At 41.7% G+C, this 16,405-nt stretch overlaps 1 protein-coding gene across 1 annotated transcript in view; it reads right to left on the minus strand.

Moving 5' to 3' along the window:
• Positions 1–16,405, minus strand: part of LOC126258062 (choline transporter-like 1) — a 153,010-nt gene that overhangs the window by 85,293 nt on the left and 51,312 nt on the right. Inside the window, exons 4-6 of the mRNA XM_049955612.1 lie at positions 9,832–9,966; positions 9,426–9,545; positions 9,138–9,304 (exon numbers count right to left, since the gene is read on the minus strand). Of these exons, the coding sequence (XP_049811569.1) occupies positions 9,138–9,304; positions 9,426–9,545; positions 9,832–9,966 (422 nt within the window). The remainder of the gene's footprint in view (positions 1–9,137; positions 9,305–9,425; positions 9,546–9,831; positions 9,967–16,405) is intronic.

Genomic DNA, 16,405 nt, shown 5'->3' on the forward strand with positions numbered 1-16,405 from the left:
CTAACCCCTTGCCTCATGGCTCATAGCCCTGCAATAGGCCTAGATGCAAGACCTATTCCATACACCCTCCCACCACCACCTTTGTTGCGTGTCGTCCAATTCAGAAGTAGGCCTTTTGGCCGAAAGCTTATTTGTTTAGCAGTCTTTATGTTATGCCTGTCTGCGACTCAACATCTCTGCTATATAGTGGGTAGCACTCTATCATTTTCATAATATTGTCATTATCTATAGTGGATTTTCCATTGTTTGTTCCCATAATTTTCACATTAATCAATATGGATAGTAAACTTCACAGTGGACACTTCACAGATGGATGGTTGACTTTTCTACAGTGTGCAAGACATTGGTAGTGAGTGGCGTCTATGGTGATATCACCTTATGCCAATCGGGGTACCAGAACAGGTCACTGGTATGGGTCTTTGTAGGCCATTGGTGGCACAAGATATACCTCAAATTCTTCTAGGTAGATTGGTTCCTCAACTTTGCAGTCCCAGTCTGATGCCTGGTTTCTTATCCCTCAGTTTAGAATCCTCTGCTAACTGTATCATTTTGACTGTAATGTTTTGTGACAACCTATATAAATCTAATCATATGTTTTAAATTATAATATGGTTATATTTTCAACCATTGGTTACTTTCAATAATCATATACACTCCTGGAAATGGAAAAAAGAACACACTGACACCGGTGTGTCAGACCCACCATACTTGCTCCGGACACTGCGAGAGGGCTGTACAAGCAATGATCACACGCACGGCACAGCGGACACTCCCAGGAACCGCGGTGTTGGCCGTCGAATGGCGCTAGCTGCGCAGCATTTGTGCACCGCCGCCGTCAGTGTCAGCCAGTTTGCCGTGGCATACGGAGCTCCATCGCAGTCTTTAACACTGGTAGCATGCCGCGACAGCGTGGACGTGAACCGTATGTGCAGTTGACGGACTTTGAGCGAGGGCGTATAGTGGGCATGCGGGAGGCCGGGTGGACGTACCGCCGAATTGCTCAACACGTGGGGCGTGAGGTCTCCACAGTACATCGATGTTGTCGCCAGTGGTCGGCGGAAGGTGCACGTGCCCGTCGACCTGGGACCGGACCGCAGCGACGCACGGATGCACGCCAAGACCGTAGGATCCTACGCAGTGCCGTAGGGGACCGCACCGCCACTTCCCAGCAAATTAGGGACACTGCTGCTCCTGGGGTATCGGCGAGGACCATTCGCAACCGTCTCCATGAAGCTGGGCTACGGTCCCGCACACCGTTAGGCCGTCTTCCGCTCACGCCCCAACATCGTGCAGCCCGCCTCCAGTGGTGTCGCGACAGGCGTGAATGGAGGGACGAATGGAGACGTGTCGTCTTCAGCGATGAGAGTCGCTTCTGCCTTGGTGCCAATGATGGTCGTATGCGTGTTTGGCGCCGTGCAGGTGAGCGCCACAATCAGGACTGCATACGACCGAGGCACACAGGGCCAACACCCGGCATCATGGTGTGGGGAGCGATCTCCTACACTGGCCGTACACCACTGGTGATCGTCGAGGGGACACTGAATAGTGCACGGTACATCCAAACCGTCATCGAACCCATCGTTCTACCATTCCTAGACCGGCAAGGGAACTTGCTGTTCCAACAGGACAATGCACGTCCGCATGTATCCCGTGCCACCCAACGTGCTCTAGAAGGTGTAAGTCAACTACCCTGGCCAGCAAGATCTCCGGATCTGTCCCCCATTAAGCATGTTTGGGACTGGATGAAGCGTCGTCTCACGCGGTCTGCACGTCCAGCACGAACGCTGGTCCAACTGAGGCGCCAGGTGGAAATGGCATGGCAAGCCGTTCCACAGGACTAGATCCAGCATCTCTACGATCATCTCCATGGGAGAATAGCAGCCTGCATTGCTGCGAAAGGTGGATATACACTGTACTAGTGCCGACATTGTGCATGCTCTGTTGCCTGTGTCTATGTGCCTGTGGTTCTGTCAATGTGATCATGTGATGTATCTGACCCCAGGAACGTGTCAATAAAGTTTCCCCTTCCTGGGACAATGAATTCACGGTGTTCTTATTTCAATTTCCAGGAGTGTATTTTATCTCTCTCTTCTAGCCAAATGTCCTAACAGGTAATATTATCTGGGAAACATTACATCATCCCAAACGTACACACATGATTGTAACTCTGGTATGCCACTCTGTTTAATTGAGTTGAATTCCAGAACAACCTTTTCAAGCCCATTTGTCTTTATAGTTAAAACATCCAACCACAAACAACCTAGAACATGTTCTGATAGGAATATCGTGTTCACTCAAATGACACTTATTAGAACATTTAAGTCAGTAACTGTTTCTGAACAGAAATTATATTCTGATGAAAAGAATCACAGATAATACTTTACTTTGTTGTACCTAGGGAAATTTGGCTTGACAATACATATTTGTGATTTTCAATGTCCTCTTCACTTAGTTAAATGTCTAGCTTAATCATAATTTATAAATTACAATTCAAAATATTCTAAAATACTGATAAAATGTCAACATGTCTGCTATAACACTTTTATAAGTTAATTTCTAAGACTGTCAGTGGACTAGTTTTTCAAGCACTGCATAAATAAGCGGGGCCTAAAACCAGAAGGGAAGTCAAATGACTGACAGAGAAGAGACAGTTCATTACACTGTTATGTTCGTGGTCAAGCAGAAGCCTGGACTACACATTGGCAACCACACCAGACTTTGTCAAGTCTGGTATGTATATAAGTCCTGCAAACAAACAAATAAATGTGTAACAGTGAATTAGTACATATTATTTATAATAGCCTCCAATATATCAGCAAGGGAAAAAAAAGAGTTAAATAAAAATCAATATGACAGAGTACACAGATAAGCCAAAACATTATGACCACTACCTACTGCGATGCAGTATGCCACCTGATGGTATTTCGGGCACATGAAGCAGTAACAAAAGTATGTAAGCGGAACAGACACAGGTGGGGGATCATCCTAGTGAAGATATGGGATTCAAATGAGAAAATCCATTGAGATAAATGTCTTTCGCAAAGGGCATATTATTATTAAACAGAGCCTGTGAACAAGTATATCAGAAAAGGCAAAGATGGAGGAATGTTCAAATGCTACTATCATGAGCATCTACAGAAGAAGTAGAATGATGGTGGAACTACTGCTAGGCGCTAAATGTTGGATGTCCATGACTCTTCACAGAATGTGTGGTTCAGAAGCTTGTCTGCTCTGTAAATTAGTATAGATGGTGATCTGTGGCACCTCTGCTGAAAGAGCAAATGCTGGTGCATGCACAAGTATTTTGGAGCACACCGTTCATCATACATTGCTGATCATGGAGTTCCACTGTAGACCATCACTATGCGTTCACAAGTTGACTCAATGACATTGTCAATTATAATTGCAGTGGACACGGGACCATCAGGATTTGACCGTCGATCCATGGAAACGTGCCAGTTCTTTGGATGAATCACATTTTTGCTACACTAGGTCGCTGATTGTCTCCACACACACTTTCATCAAGGTGAATGACGACTCGAAACATGCAGTGTGCCATGGACGAAAGCTGGTGGGAGCAGTATTATGCTATGGGAGACTTCCTTCTCTGCTTGCATGGAATCTGTGGTAGTAATTGAAGAAATGCTTACAGCTGTGAACTATCTGCACCCCTTCATGCTTGATTTCTTCCCCGACAGTGATGTCATCTTTCAGCAGTATAACTGTCCATGTCTCGGAGCCAGAACCATGCTAGAGGTTTGAGGAGCATTATAGTAAACTCACGCTGATGTCTTGGTGGTGAAATTCACCTGATATAAATCCTATGGAACCCATGTGGGTCAGTATCAGGCACCACCACCACGTGTGCAATTCAGTGGCCCGTTATTTCCGCAAATTACATGTCCTGTGCATACACATCTAGTGTGATATACCTCCACAAATCTACCAAAAAACTGTTGGGTCCATGATATATGGAACCAGTGATGTATTTCATTCCAAAAACAGACACACAAGCTATTAAGGAGATGGACGAAGCAGAATGGCTTAACTGAACTTTTGGATTATGCTTGACACATTGTGATGATGATGATGATGATGATGATGATGATGATGATGATGATGATATTTGGTTTGTGTGGCACTCAATTGCACAGTTATCAGTGCCCATACAAATTCTCGATCATTTCACTGTCCAGCCTCTCCACTTTCCTGAATGATGATGAAATGGTTAGGACAACACAAACAGTCAGTGCCTGGGCAGAGTAAATCTCTGACCTGATCAGGAATCGAATCCAGAACCCCATGAGGCAGAGGCAGCAACACTAGACATTGTTCATTAGCTGTGGATGCTTGACATCTAAGTCACTATGCAGTAGTGCCACATGCTTGGTTTCACGAGGCCAGACAGAAAACCAATAAAACTGACACGCAAGCTGTCAAACTGATATCAAATTGACAGGCTTACACCAAAATGGAATAACAATAACAATAATAATAATAATAATAATAGAAGGGCTGTTCAAAACGTATCCATGCACATGCCTGTTTCTTTTTTCACGACAGTGGAAGCAACCAGTTGCTGACTAGCATTTGCCAAGTGAACACATGTAAGTGGTAGTAGTCATTGGATTTTCTGTTGTGGGCAAAATGACATAAAAAGTGGAACAAGTTTATTGCATCAAATTTTGTTTTAACCTTAGTGATTCTAAAGCTCAAACAATCTGCAAGATTCAACAAGTGTTTAGCGATGAAGCAAAGGGGACCACACATATTAAGGAGTTGTAGAACAGCTTCAAAGATGGCCACTCATCAATGAAGAGTGAAGCATGTTCAAGTAGGCTCTCAACATCCAAAACTGAGGATGTTATTGATCACATAAAAACCCTGGTGATACAGGATAGATAAATAATGACTGGAGAACTTACAGACGAGGTTATAAATAGTATTGGATCCATTAACTGAATTTTAATCAAACATTTGGCCCTCAGAGGGATCTTAGCAAAACTTTTACCAAAGTTGCTAACAATTGAGATGAAGCAACTTCATTCGGATGCTGCCTCTTGGTGAGATATTTTTATGATTACATCATGGCTGATCTTCTCTGTTCCTGTCATACCTCTGCACCCGGTTGAAATGAGCTGTGTCATCTCTAGAAGACTGTAACCAAGAAGACTGTTGCTGTTTACAGACATACTTCACATAGTTTCTCGCCACACAGCTGGTCTTTTAAGGCGAGCATAAAATGCTTGATTTTTTGGGGCCAGTTCCTGAACACCAACCAGTAGCACAATGCTACTGTAAAAATTTCTTTGATTGACTGTCAGAATTTTTGTCTGTGAAATGGTTTTGACATACACAGACCCATCTCATCATTGTGGCTACAGATGCTGCAGTATCTTCCTAGATGAGATGTACTAATATAGAAATGTCCGACTAACACCCTGCGTTGTACACAATGGTAATGAATTCCAGTTCCAGAGGAAAATTTCTCTCGGGTTTATTAATATGAAATATTATGACACTGCAGTTCTACTAGATCCTTCCATCTGCTTTTACTTCTATACTTTGCAAATCAATGTGAAGTGCATGGCATAGGGTATGTACCTTCGTACCAGCTATTAAGGTTTCTTCCTGTTCCATTAACATATAGAGCATGAGAAAAATGAATGTTTAAATGCCTCTTTGTGTGCTGTAATCAATCTAATCTTGTCCTTACAATTCCTATGGGAACAACACATAGTACGTTCCTAAAGTTGCCATTAAAAACTGTTCTTGAAACTTTGTAAGTATGCTTTCTCGGGACAGTTTATGTCTTATCTTCAAAAGTCTGCCCGTTCAGTTTCTTCACTATCTCTCCGTAACACTCTCCCACGGATCTTACAAACCTGTGACCATTTGTGCTTCCCTTCTCTGTATACATTCAGTATCCTCTGTTACATTTGACAACAGTTCCACATGCTTGAGCAATATTCTAGGATGGGTCACACAAGTTATCTGTAAGCAATTTCCTTTGTTGATTGATAGCATTTCCCCAGTTTTCTACCAATGAACCAAAGTCTGCCACCTGCTTTACCCATGACTAAGCCAATGTGATCATTCCATTTCATATCCATTCAAAGAGTTACACCCAGACATTTGTATTAGTTAACCTGCATCACCTGTGGCTCACTGATACTGTAGCCATCGGATACTACTTTTTTTTGTGAAGTACACAGTTTTACATATCCGGACATTTGAAACAAGATGTCCATCTTTGTGCACTTTGAAATATTATCAAGATCTGACTGAAAATTTATGCAGTTTTTTTTGTTTTTTCTATCCCCCCCCCCAGACAGTACTTCATTATACGTATCTGCAACATCTGTGAAAAGTCTGGGATTACCATTAATATTGTTTGCTAGGTCATTAATATGCAACATGAATAGAAAGAATCCTAACCCATTATCCTCTACACATAAATGACTCGCCATCCAAGGTAACTTCCTGCATTCTCCCTACCAAAAAAGCCTCAGTGCAGTCACAAATTTCACTTGATACTCTATACAGTCAAACTTATTATCATAAGTATAGATGTGGTACTGATTAAAATATTTTTTGGAAATCGAGAAATACTACATCTACCTGATTGCTTTTATATGAGGCTCTCAGTATTCATGTGAGTAAAGTGTGTTTTGTAAGTCACATGATCTATGTTTTCAGAATCCATGCTTGTTGCCGTGGAGGAAGTCGTTCTGTTTGAGATACCTCATTATGCTCAAGCTCAGAATATGTTCTAACGTTCAATAACAAACTGATGTCAAGGATATTGGAAAATGTTCTGTGGGTCTCTTCTGCTACTCTTCTTTTAGACGGGTGTGACCTGTGCTCTCTTGCAACTATTGGGCACCATTTACTGTTTGAGGGATCTATGATAGATTGTAGTTAAAAGTGTGGCTAACTCACCTGCAAATCTGGTATAGTATCTGAAAGGGATTTTGCCAGGCCCTGGAGCTTTGTTAAATTGTAGTGAAATCAGCTGCTTCTCAACACCACTAACATCTATTTCACTCATATTTTCAGTGGAAGGAGAATTAAAGTGGGGTAGTACTGCTGAGTTTTCCTTTCTAAAGGAACACCTGAGAACAGAGTTAAGAATTTATGCTTTTGCTTTGTACATTGCTTCCTAAGCAGTTACACCCATTTTATTCAGCATCTCTCTATGCATAGCCCTATGTTTTCTTTGTAGAGTCGTTTTCTTTACATTGACCATATACCATGGAGGGCTCATTGATCATGAACTGTTCTACTGGGTACATATCTATCCAGTGGATGGTCAACTATTCTTTTAAACTTGAGCCACAGTTCCTCTATGTGTTCCTGTCCTGTTCGAAAAGTTTCTATTCCCTCAATGACATACGGCACTACTGTTTTTTTATTTAGTTTTATGAACATACAAGTCTCTCTATTTGCTTCAGTTGCCCTTTGTACTTTGGTAATCATTCTCACCATGGTCACTGATACCAGTTTTAATATGTACATCCTCAAAGAGGTCAGGTCTATTTGTTGCCATTAGACCTAAATATTTCCAGCAACTTTTCTAAGCAGTCTTCAGAGAAGGTATTTAAAAAAGTTTCACAGGATGTCTTGCCACACCCACTACTAACAAAACTGTAATTTTATCAACTGATTGTTGGGTGATTAGTTTCCTCCACTGATCAAAGTATGATTAGGGAAATTAAGTACAAGGTTCAAAATGGTTCAAATGGCTCTGAGCACTATGGGACTTAACTTCTAAGGTCATTAGTCCCCTAGAACTAAGAACTACTTAAACCTAACTAACCTAAGGACATCACACACATCCATGCCCGAGGCAGGATTCGAACCTGCGACCGTAGCAGTCGCGCGGGTCCAGACTGTAACGCCTTTAACCGCTTGGCCACTCCGGCCGGCAATTAAGTACAAGCAAACTGAGGTTTTCTCTAAGGTTTTCAGTTACATCAGCAGGTGAGCCTTGCGTCAATAGAAGTAAATAATTATATAATTATAATTTTATGCCCACTGCTGATACTGAGATTTCCCCAGACAATTTCACATGCAGCATCAATTTCTATCTCAGCGGATGTTTCTTGTCTACTGTGACAAATATACCACCAACTCCATTTTCCATTAGCCTATACTTTCATATATGCTTAAATTTTTTCCAAAAGCCTCAATGCTGTTTACTTTGGGTTTTAAACAGCTTCCTGTGCCTAGCATTATGTGAGCTTCACTGCTTTTCAGGAGCACTTCAAACTTGGCCACTTAAGCTAACTGGGTAGCAGCATCTGATTCATTGCACACCTGACCCCATTCGGGGGAGTCTATAGTTCTCAACCCAATGGCAGAACTCCAGGAAGTCACAGCCTAGTTTATCACACAACTCTGAAGTCTCTGGTTCAAACATTCTATCCAATGCAGAACCAGAGGGGCCACACTCAGTTCTGGTGACACTGCTGCAAACTGTGGGCTTCATTGAAACCCCATGCACATGGATGGTCTTCTCAGCCTTCTCTGCCAGCCGCTGGAATGATCCAAATATTCATCTGGCAGGAAATACACACAGACACACAACCACAAATACACTACTACGGCCGTGGTGGTGTCCATTTAGGTGTCTGTATGGTTTTTGTGAGAATATGTGTACTTTCTGCCAGAAGAGGAGCCATGGCTCTAAAGCTAGTTAATGCTGCATTCTGTTATGTGTGTCTATGTGCCACACTGTACTAAATGTGAGTGGTTGCCTTTCCTTTATTTTACATACTGTTCCATCCAGGAATTTCTGTTACTGTTATACTTTACCATCCCATTGGATATCCTACACCTATGTGAAGCTGTGCAGCAGTTACAGTAAAAACTACTAAATTTTTATGGGAGTAGCCCTAAAACCTATTGTGATGCTCACATATGTTTACCCATTGCAGGTTGTAATAACAATATGAAAAAGATAGACTGCTACCACATAGAGGATGTGTGTGTATCTGCAACTCAATGCCTCCTCTATGTGTTGAGTAACAATCTATCCTTTTCATATTGTTGTTATACCATCCCACACTTTCTACTGTTTGATAGGTTGTAATAATTTTGCTTATGGATTTAATTCTGTAGGATATTACACTTACCAAAAGCAAGAAATGAAAGTGCAAGTATCTCTCGCCATGTCATGTACAAATCACCCAACACCTTTTCTACTGCATCCCAGCTGTTTAATACATCATAAAGACTGCTGATGATTTGCACAAGTATGTCTTTTACTGGGCGAGGTATACATCTGTTTAAAACAGGATCACTGGAAAAAATGTAGAAATATTTTTTGTACAGATCTTACTTTTATGAAGACAATATTAAAAACAGCTTACAAAATGTGAATGTAAATTATGAGTTTTACTCTGTTACTAAGAAACACTTACCTGGCGTACACAGGTAGAGGTGGGCATGGTCCTAAATGGGAGTTAATATGCTTCTCAAGATCTATCTGCCCTAAAGCAGGATCATTTGGACCAGTCCAGCCATTAAATTTAAAATCATACCTTGAAGAATAAAAGAGAGGAAAAGATTGTAGTTACTATGACATTACAAATTGTTTGGGATTATTTTATGAACAACACAGAAAAACTTAACTAAACCTTGTAACATGCTTTCCTCTATATTCAAATTTATTACTGTTTCATGTTCCCAATGTTGTTTTCCTAACAGTTCATGCATCCAAACAAGAACTTCAGAGAACTGAGTGGTTTTGCTGACACTTGAAAAATTAACTTTTCTGTGACCCAAATTTCCAAACTACTTAACTTTGTTACTGCATGCTCCGTTTACCTGCACAACAGAGAGCCAGTCTTGATGTAGAAATCCTTAATATCATTCTGACTTTCCAAATTGCGATCAGGGCATTTTTCAACACATACTTTCAATGAATGCTTGATATCCTTCATGTTCAAATAAAACAAAAACCTGTAACCAAATTAGCAAAATACAACACATCAAAACAAAAGACATTCATTTATTTCTCTACAATTCTTTATGTAACAAAAAGAAACCAGGCAAATATTTTTCCTTTTGTAAAAATAAAAAAATTTTTAAAAAAATAAAAAATATAAAAATAAAAAAAAGGGATAATTCAATGAGAACTGAGTCATTAGTTAAAATGAAGTACAGATATGTGACCTTACTGAGTAAAAGAAATGGGTGTGAGATGTCTATTACTTAAGTGTTTAGACTTGCTGAAACTTAAATTACAGCATGTGTGTACTACGAGGTGCATTCAAGTTCTAAGGCCTCCGATTTTTTTTCTCCGGACTGGAAAGAGATAGAAACATGCACATTGTTTTAAAATGAGGCCGCGTTCATTGTCGATACGTCCCAGAGATGGCAGCACCGTACGGCAGATGGAATTTTACCACCAGCGACGAGAATGAGAACTGTTTTAAATACTTAAAATCGCGACGTTTTCCTTACTTGAACAGCGTGCAATCATTCGTTTTCTGAATTTGCGTGGTGTGAAACCAATTGAAATTCATAGACAGTTGAAGGAGACATGTGGTGATGGAGTTATGGATGTGTCGAAAGTGCGTTCGTGGGTGTACAGTTTAATGAAGGCAGAACATCGTGTGACAACAAACCGAAACAACCTCGGGCTCGCACAAGCTGGTCTGACGACATGATCGAGAAAGTGGAGAGAATTGTTTTGGGGGATCACCGAATGACTGTTGAACAGATCGCCTCCAGAGTTGGCATTTCTGTGGGTTCTGTGCACACAATCCTGCATGACGACCTGAAAATGCGAAGTGTCATCCAGGTGGGTGCCACGAATGCTGACGGACGACCACATGGCTGCCCGTGTGGCATGTTGCCAAGCAATGTTGACGTGCAACGACAGCATGAATGGGACTTTCTTTTCGTCAAAAATGGTTCAAATGGCTCTGAGCACTATGGGACTCAACTGCTGTGGTCATAAGTCCCCTAGAACTTAGAACTACTTAAACCTAACTAACCTAAGGACATCACACACATCCATGCCCGAGGCAGGATTCGAACCTGCGACCGTAGCAGTGGCACGGTTCCGGACTGCGCGCTTAGAACCGCGAGACCACCGCGGCCGGCTTTCTTTTCGTCAGTTGTGACAATGGATGAGACGTGGATGCCATTTTTCAATCCAGAAACAAAGCGCCAGTCAGCTCAATGGAAGCACACAGATTCAACGCCACCAAAAAAATTTCGGGTAACCGCCAGTGCTGAAAAAATGATGGTGTCCATGTTCTGGGACAGCGAGGGCGTAATCCTTACCCATTGCGTTCCAAAGGGCACTACGGTAACAGGTTCATCCTACGAAAATGTTTTGAAGAACAAATTCCTTCCTGCACTGCAACAAAAACATCCGGGAAGGGCTGTGCGTGTGCTGTTTCACCAAGACAACGCACCCACACATTGAGCTAACGTTACGCAACAGTTTCTTCGTGATAACAACTTTGAAGTGATTCCTCATGCTCCCTACTCACCTGACCTGGCTCCTAGTGACTTTTGGCTTTTTACAACAATGAAAGACACTCTCCGTGACTGCACATTCACCAGCCGTGCTGCTATTGCCTCAGCGATTTTCCAGTGGTCAAAACAGACTCCTAAAGAAGCCTTCGCCGCTGCCATGGAATCATGGCATCAGCGTTATGAAAAATGTGTACGTCTGCAGGGCGATTACGTCAAGAAGTAATGCCAGTTTCATCGATTTCGGGAGAGTAGTTACTTAGAAAAAAAATCGGAGGCCTTAGAACTTGAATGCACCTCGTAGTTGCCAAAAAACTAAGAATTCCTGGATGACAGAATTGGAGAAATGATTGAGACATCTCAAAATGCACTGAGACGTGTCTTTCTCCAGATATCATTGTTGAATGTTAGATGAAAACATTCATTTTGAATGATGATGATAGCTGATGTAAAGCATTTATAGCTTTCAGCCCAATTAAATCTGTCAGGTGGCCTTGGACTAACTTGAATCTTAGCATGTTGCTGACATTGCTCTTACTGACTGAGTTTCCCAAGTCTGTCTCAAAACTCAACTATAAAATCCAAACCGGCAAAATCTGTTTGACAATTTCTGAGATCGTCAAAGCCTCTGATACATACCTTGTTACAGTGTAATCAAATTCACAAATGATTGTAAAGGATTAGTAACTGTGGCTGCAGCAGGCATTTCTAAGATCTGACATCTGCTACAATCATAAACTGTCCTCTTCATGTTTCATTTAAGTATGCATACGTAAATAATGGCTACCACTTGTCTACACACCGCTCATCATTTACTACATCAGAAGCCATGATTACTCTCAACAAATGCATCAATTTTATAAAGAATAAATCACTCAACAAGTCTTACTCATGTTTAAAGTTTTCACTGACAATGATCTTCAAAATAATGATTTCAGGAAATATGTGAATGCTCACTGGCTTTTGAAACTTGTATCACATCAAATGCACACATTAAGCCTAAAATCTTCTGCCACTGTCTGTCTGACTTTTATTATATTACACCTGGCAGAAAGGGTGTGAAACAATAGCTTAAGACAAACCCAGATTTTTTTCTGGATCCAAATCATTGTTCATTAAATAATTTTAATTTGTTAAAAAGCTTCATTACATTATACATTCTACTCAGAGATGCATTACTAATTCTTTAATGTCACTGTTGTTGGGGTGAAGAGCTCACTGCCTAAACCCTCCCCCCCCCCCCCCCCCCCCCAAGTAGCATTAAGTGTTACAAAAGTTAATGTTCTGGTATAATAACTAGGATGTCATCAAAATTCCCTAACAGTCTGATGAAAACAAGAGATACGATGGAATCTGGGCAGTGCCAAAAATGAAGAGAATCAAGGTATTTGGTATGTGGTGCTACAGAAGTATGTTAGAAATTAGATGAACTGATAAGGTATGGAATGAGAAGGTTTTAAGGAGAATCAGCAAACTTATGAAAAATGCTGACAAGTAGACAAGACAACATGATAGGACATGTGTTACAATATCATAAGGGAATAACTTCCACAGTACTAAAAGGAGCTGGAGAGGGTAAAAACTGTAAGGGAAAATGGGAATTGGAATACATCCAACAAATAAGTGAGACTGTATGCTGCTCTGACATGAAGAGGTTGGTGCAAGAGAGGAATTGTTGGCTGAGAGGGTGGCAGGGTGGGGGAGGAGGCAGAGCAGGTCTACATGTTTGTTAGATTATGTATATAGGGTTATTCATAAGTACACCCAGGATTTCAGAAGGTAACTCCATGAAAACCAAAAGACATAGAGAAAAATGTCACATTTCAATGGATGGAGCATCTCCTCTAGTTTCAATTCGCAGCCATGGCTTAGAGGCAATAGGAGGCAGACATGCCAGAACATGTAAATAAATCATCTGCTTCATATTGTTGCACTGAATTAGCTTGATCTTGCAGGAAGTACACGTATTATGTTCCAGTATAATGACTTTTCTGGAGACTAGAAATCTACTCTGTAGGAATCAGCATGGGTTTCGAAAAAGACGGTCGTATGAAACCCAGCTCGCGCTATTCGCCCACGAGACTCAGAGGGCCATAGACACCGGTTCACAGGTAGATGCCGTGTTTCTTGACTTCCGCAAGGCGTTCGATACAGTTCCCCACAGTCGTTTAATGAACAAAGTAAGAGGACTGTCAGACCAATTGTGTGATTGGATTGAGAGTTCCTAGATAACAGAACGCAGCATGTCATTCTCAATGGAGAGAAGTTTTCCGAAGTAAGAGTGATTTCAGGTGTGCCGCAGGGGAGTGTCATAGGACCGTTGCTATTCACAATATACATAAATGACTTGGTGGATGACATCGGAAGTTCACTGAGGCTTTTTGCAGATGATGCTGTGGTGTATCGAGAGGTTGTAACAATGGAAAATTGTACTGAAATGCAGGAGGATCTGCAGCGAATTGACGGATGGTGCAGGGAATGGCAATTGAATTTCAATGTAGACAAGTGTAATGTGCTGCGGATACATAGAAAGATAGATCCCTTATCATTTAGCTACAAAATAGCAGGTCAGCAACTGGAAGCAGTTAATCCCATAAATTATCTGGGAGTACGCATTAGGAGTGATTTAAAATGGAATGATCATATAAAGTTGATCGTCGGTAAAGCAGATGCCAGACTGAGATTCATTGGCAGAATCCTAAGGAAGTGCAATCCGAAAACAAAGGAAGCAGGTTACAGTACGCTTGTTCGCCCACTGCTTGAATACTGCTCAGCAGTGTGGGATCCGTACCAGATAGGGTTGATAGAAGAGATAGAGAAGATCCAACGGAGAGCAGTGCGCTTCGTTACAGGATCATTTAGTAATCGGGAAAGCGTTACGGAGATGATAGATAAACTCCAGTGGAAGACTCTGCAGGAGAGACGCTCAGTAGCTCGGTACGGGCTTTTGTTAAAGTTTCGAGAACATACCTTCACTGAAGAGTCAAGCAGTATATTGCTCCCTCCTACGTATATCTCGCGAAGAGACCATGAGGATAAAATCAGACAGATTAGAGCCCACACAGATGCATACCGACAATCCTTCTTTCCACGAACAATACGAGACTGGAATAGAAGGGAGAACCGATAGAGGTACTCAAAGTACCCTCCGCCATACACCGTCAGGTGGCTTGCGGAGTATGGATGTAGATGTAGATGTAGAAGGCAACTCAATTAACAAATTTTCAAAGCAGGCTGCTGCCACCCTCTCCTGAACAATTGATGTCAGTGACTTCAATGGATTGCAAACACGTATTGGCATTTGCCATGTCACAAATGACTCCCGTATTGAGCACCTGGAATGTGAGTTAAAAACTTGGAGAGAGTCTCCATCCGCTGATAGAGTCTATTTTCTATGTCTCATAGTTTTCACACAGCCATCTTCCAAATTCTTGGAGATACTCATGAACAGCCCTGTACTTTTCCTTCCATAGCACAGAGACTCTCAAGAGCATAGAACACATTGCAAAGCAAGAATACACAAAAGAGCCCTACGTGACGTCCTAACAGAAATGCCCTTCACGAATGTGGAAAAAGTCAAAGCAAATCTGAAAAATATTTTCACTTATGAAGTAATAACAAACTTGTCACAAAACATGGAAATGTTCAATACAATAAAGTGCTTACAGTAACTTGTAGGTTACTTAGTCACAAACAGAAAATTAGTCTGTAACACATATTTACCTTGATCTTTTTTGTGTCCATGGCCGATGGGTACTACAGACTACCAATGAAATGCGCAAATGCCACAACTGTTTCTCATCGATATGGGGAACAAACTCAAATTCAGTGTCCGTGGATGAATGTCCACAAATTAAAGTACAAACAGAAATGTCTCTAGTAGATGTTACTCGGGATGCACTTACACAATGAACTCTACGAGTTATAGTAGATGGTCGAGCAATAGTGGCCAAGGATGATCAACGGTAGCATGTATTGGCTTGTGTCAGATGCACAGTTCCACAATGATAGCTGCCAGTGGGACTAAGGTACTTCCTGGATGTCAGGTGTCAGCAGTTGTCGGAGGCAGCAACTCAGTGACAGTGACTGCCAGCAGCAGGATGTGCTGTGGGGCACGGCACCTGTAAGTGGTGGACAGCAGTGCTATCTAGCTATGGCAAGGGCATAGCTGTCATGAAGCCCAGAGGGGTAACTGGCTGCAGCAAAGTCCAGCAGCAGTCTCCCACGAAAAGATACACATGCAGTGCTGAGTGGGCAGATGACATGGTGTAAAGAAGTGGTGGCTTGCCTACAGTGCTCTCTTCCATGATAGGCACACAGCCTATCAGTGACGTTGGTGCCACTGAGTGCCATTGAGGCTGTGCGAAGCTACAAGGTAAACAGCCCAAGCAGTACGAGGCTAGGCAAGCAAACAGCTCGGTGACTTGTGCTGATGTGAGCTGTTTACTCACAGCCTACTGGAGAGGCAGCAGCCCACAACACTTGCCTGGTATGCAGAGCAGTATAGTCCCAGGTGGATACAATAATCTCATTATTGCAGTGAAGAGATGAAAAGTCAAATTTTACACTCATGTTATTGGACATTATTAATAAAATGTAAATCAATTGGTTCTACTACGAAATCCACTGATGGAAGAGAAGAGGTTGGCCAGTAAAAAATCCTTTACGCTCCTCTTAAATTGAATTTTAAATCTTTCTGATCATTTTTATTTCAAGTACTGATGTCATGAACCGAGCTGTTGGACACCACCTGCGCGCAAATAAAGATTCAAGTACTGAAGCTGTATTGTGGTTATTTACATCCTCTTTCATAAGAACAACGATTACAAAACAAGGGTTCAAGATCTGATATTTGCTTCACTTTCTGCATTCACCTGGCTTCCCCCTCCTCCCCATTGTCCAATACAGTACT

Source organism: Schistocerca nitens, chromosome 1 (genome assembly GCF_023898315.1).
Source record: "Schistocerca nitens isolate TAMUIC-IGC-003100 chromosome 1, iqSchNite1.1, whole genome shotgun sequence".
Taxonomy (NCBI): Eukaryota; Metazoa; Arthropoda; class Insecta; order Orthoptera; family Acrididae; genus Schistocerca; species Schistocerca nitens.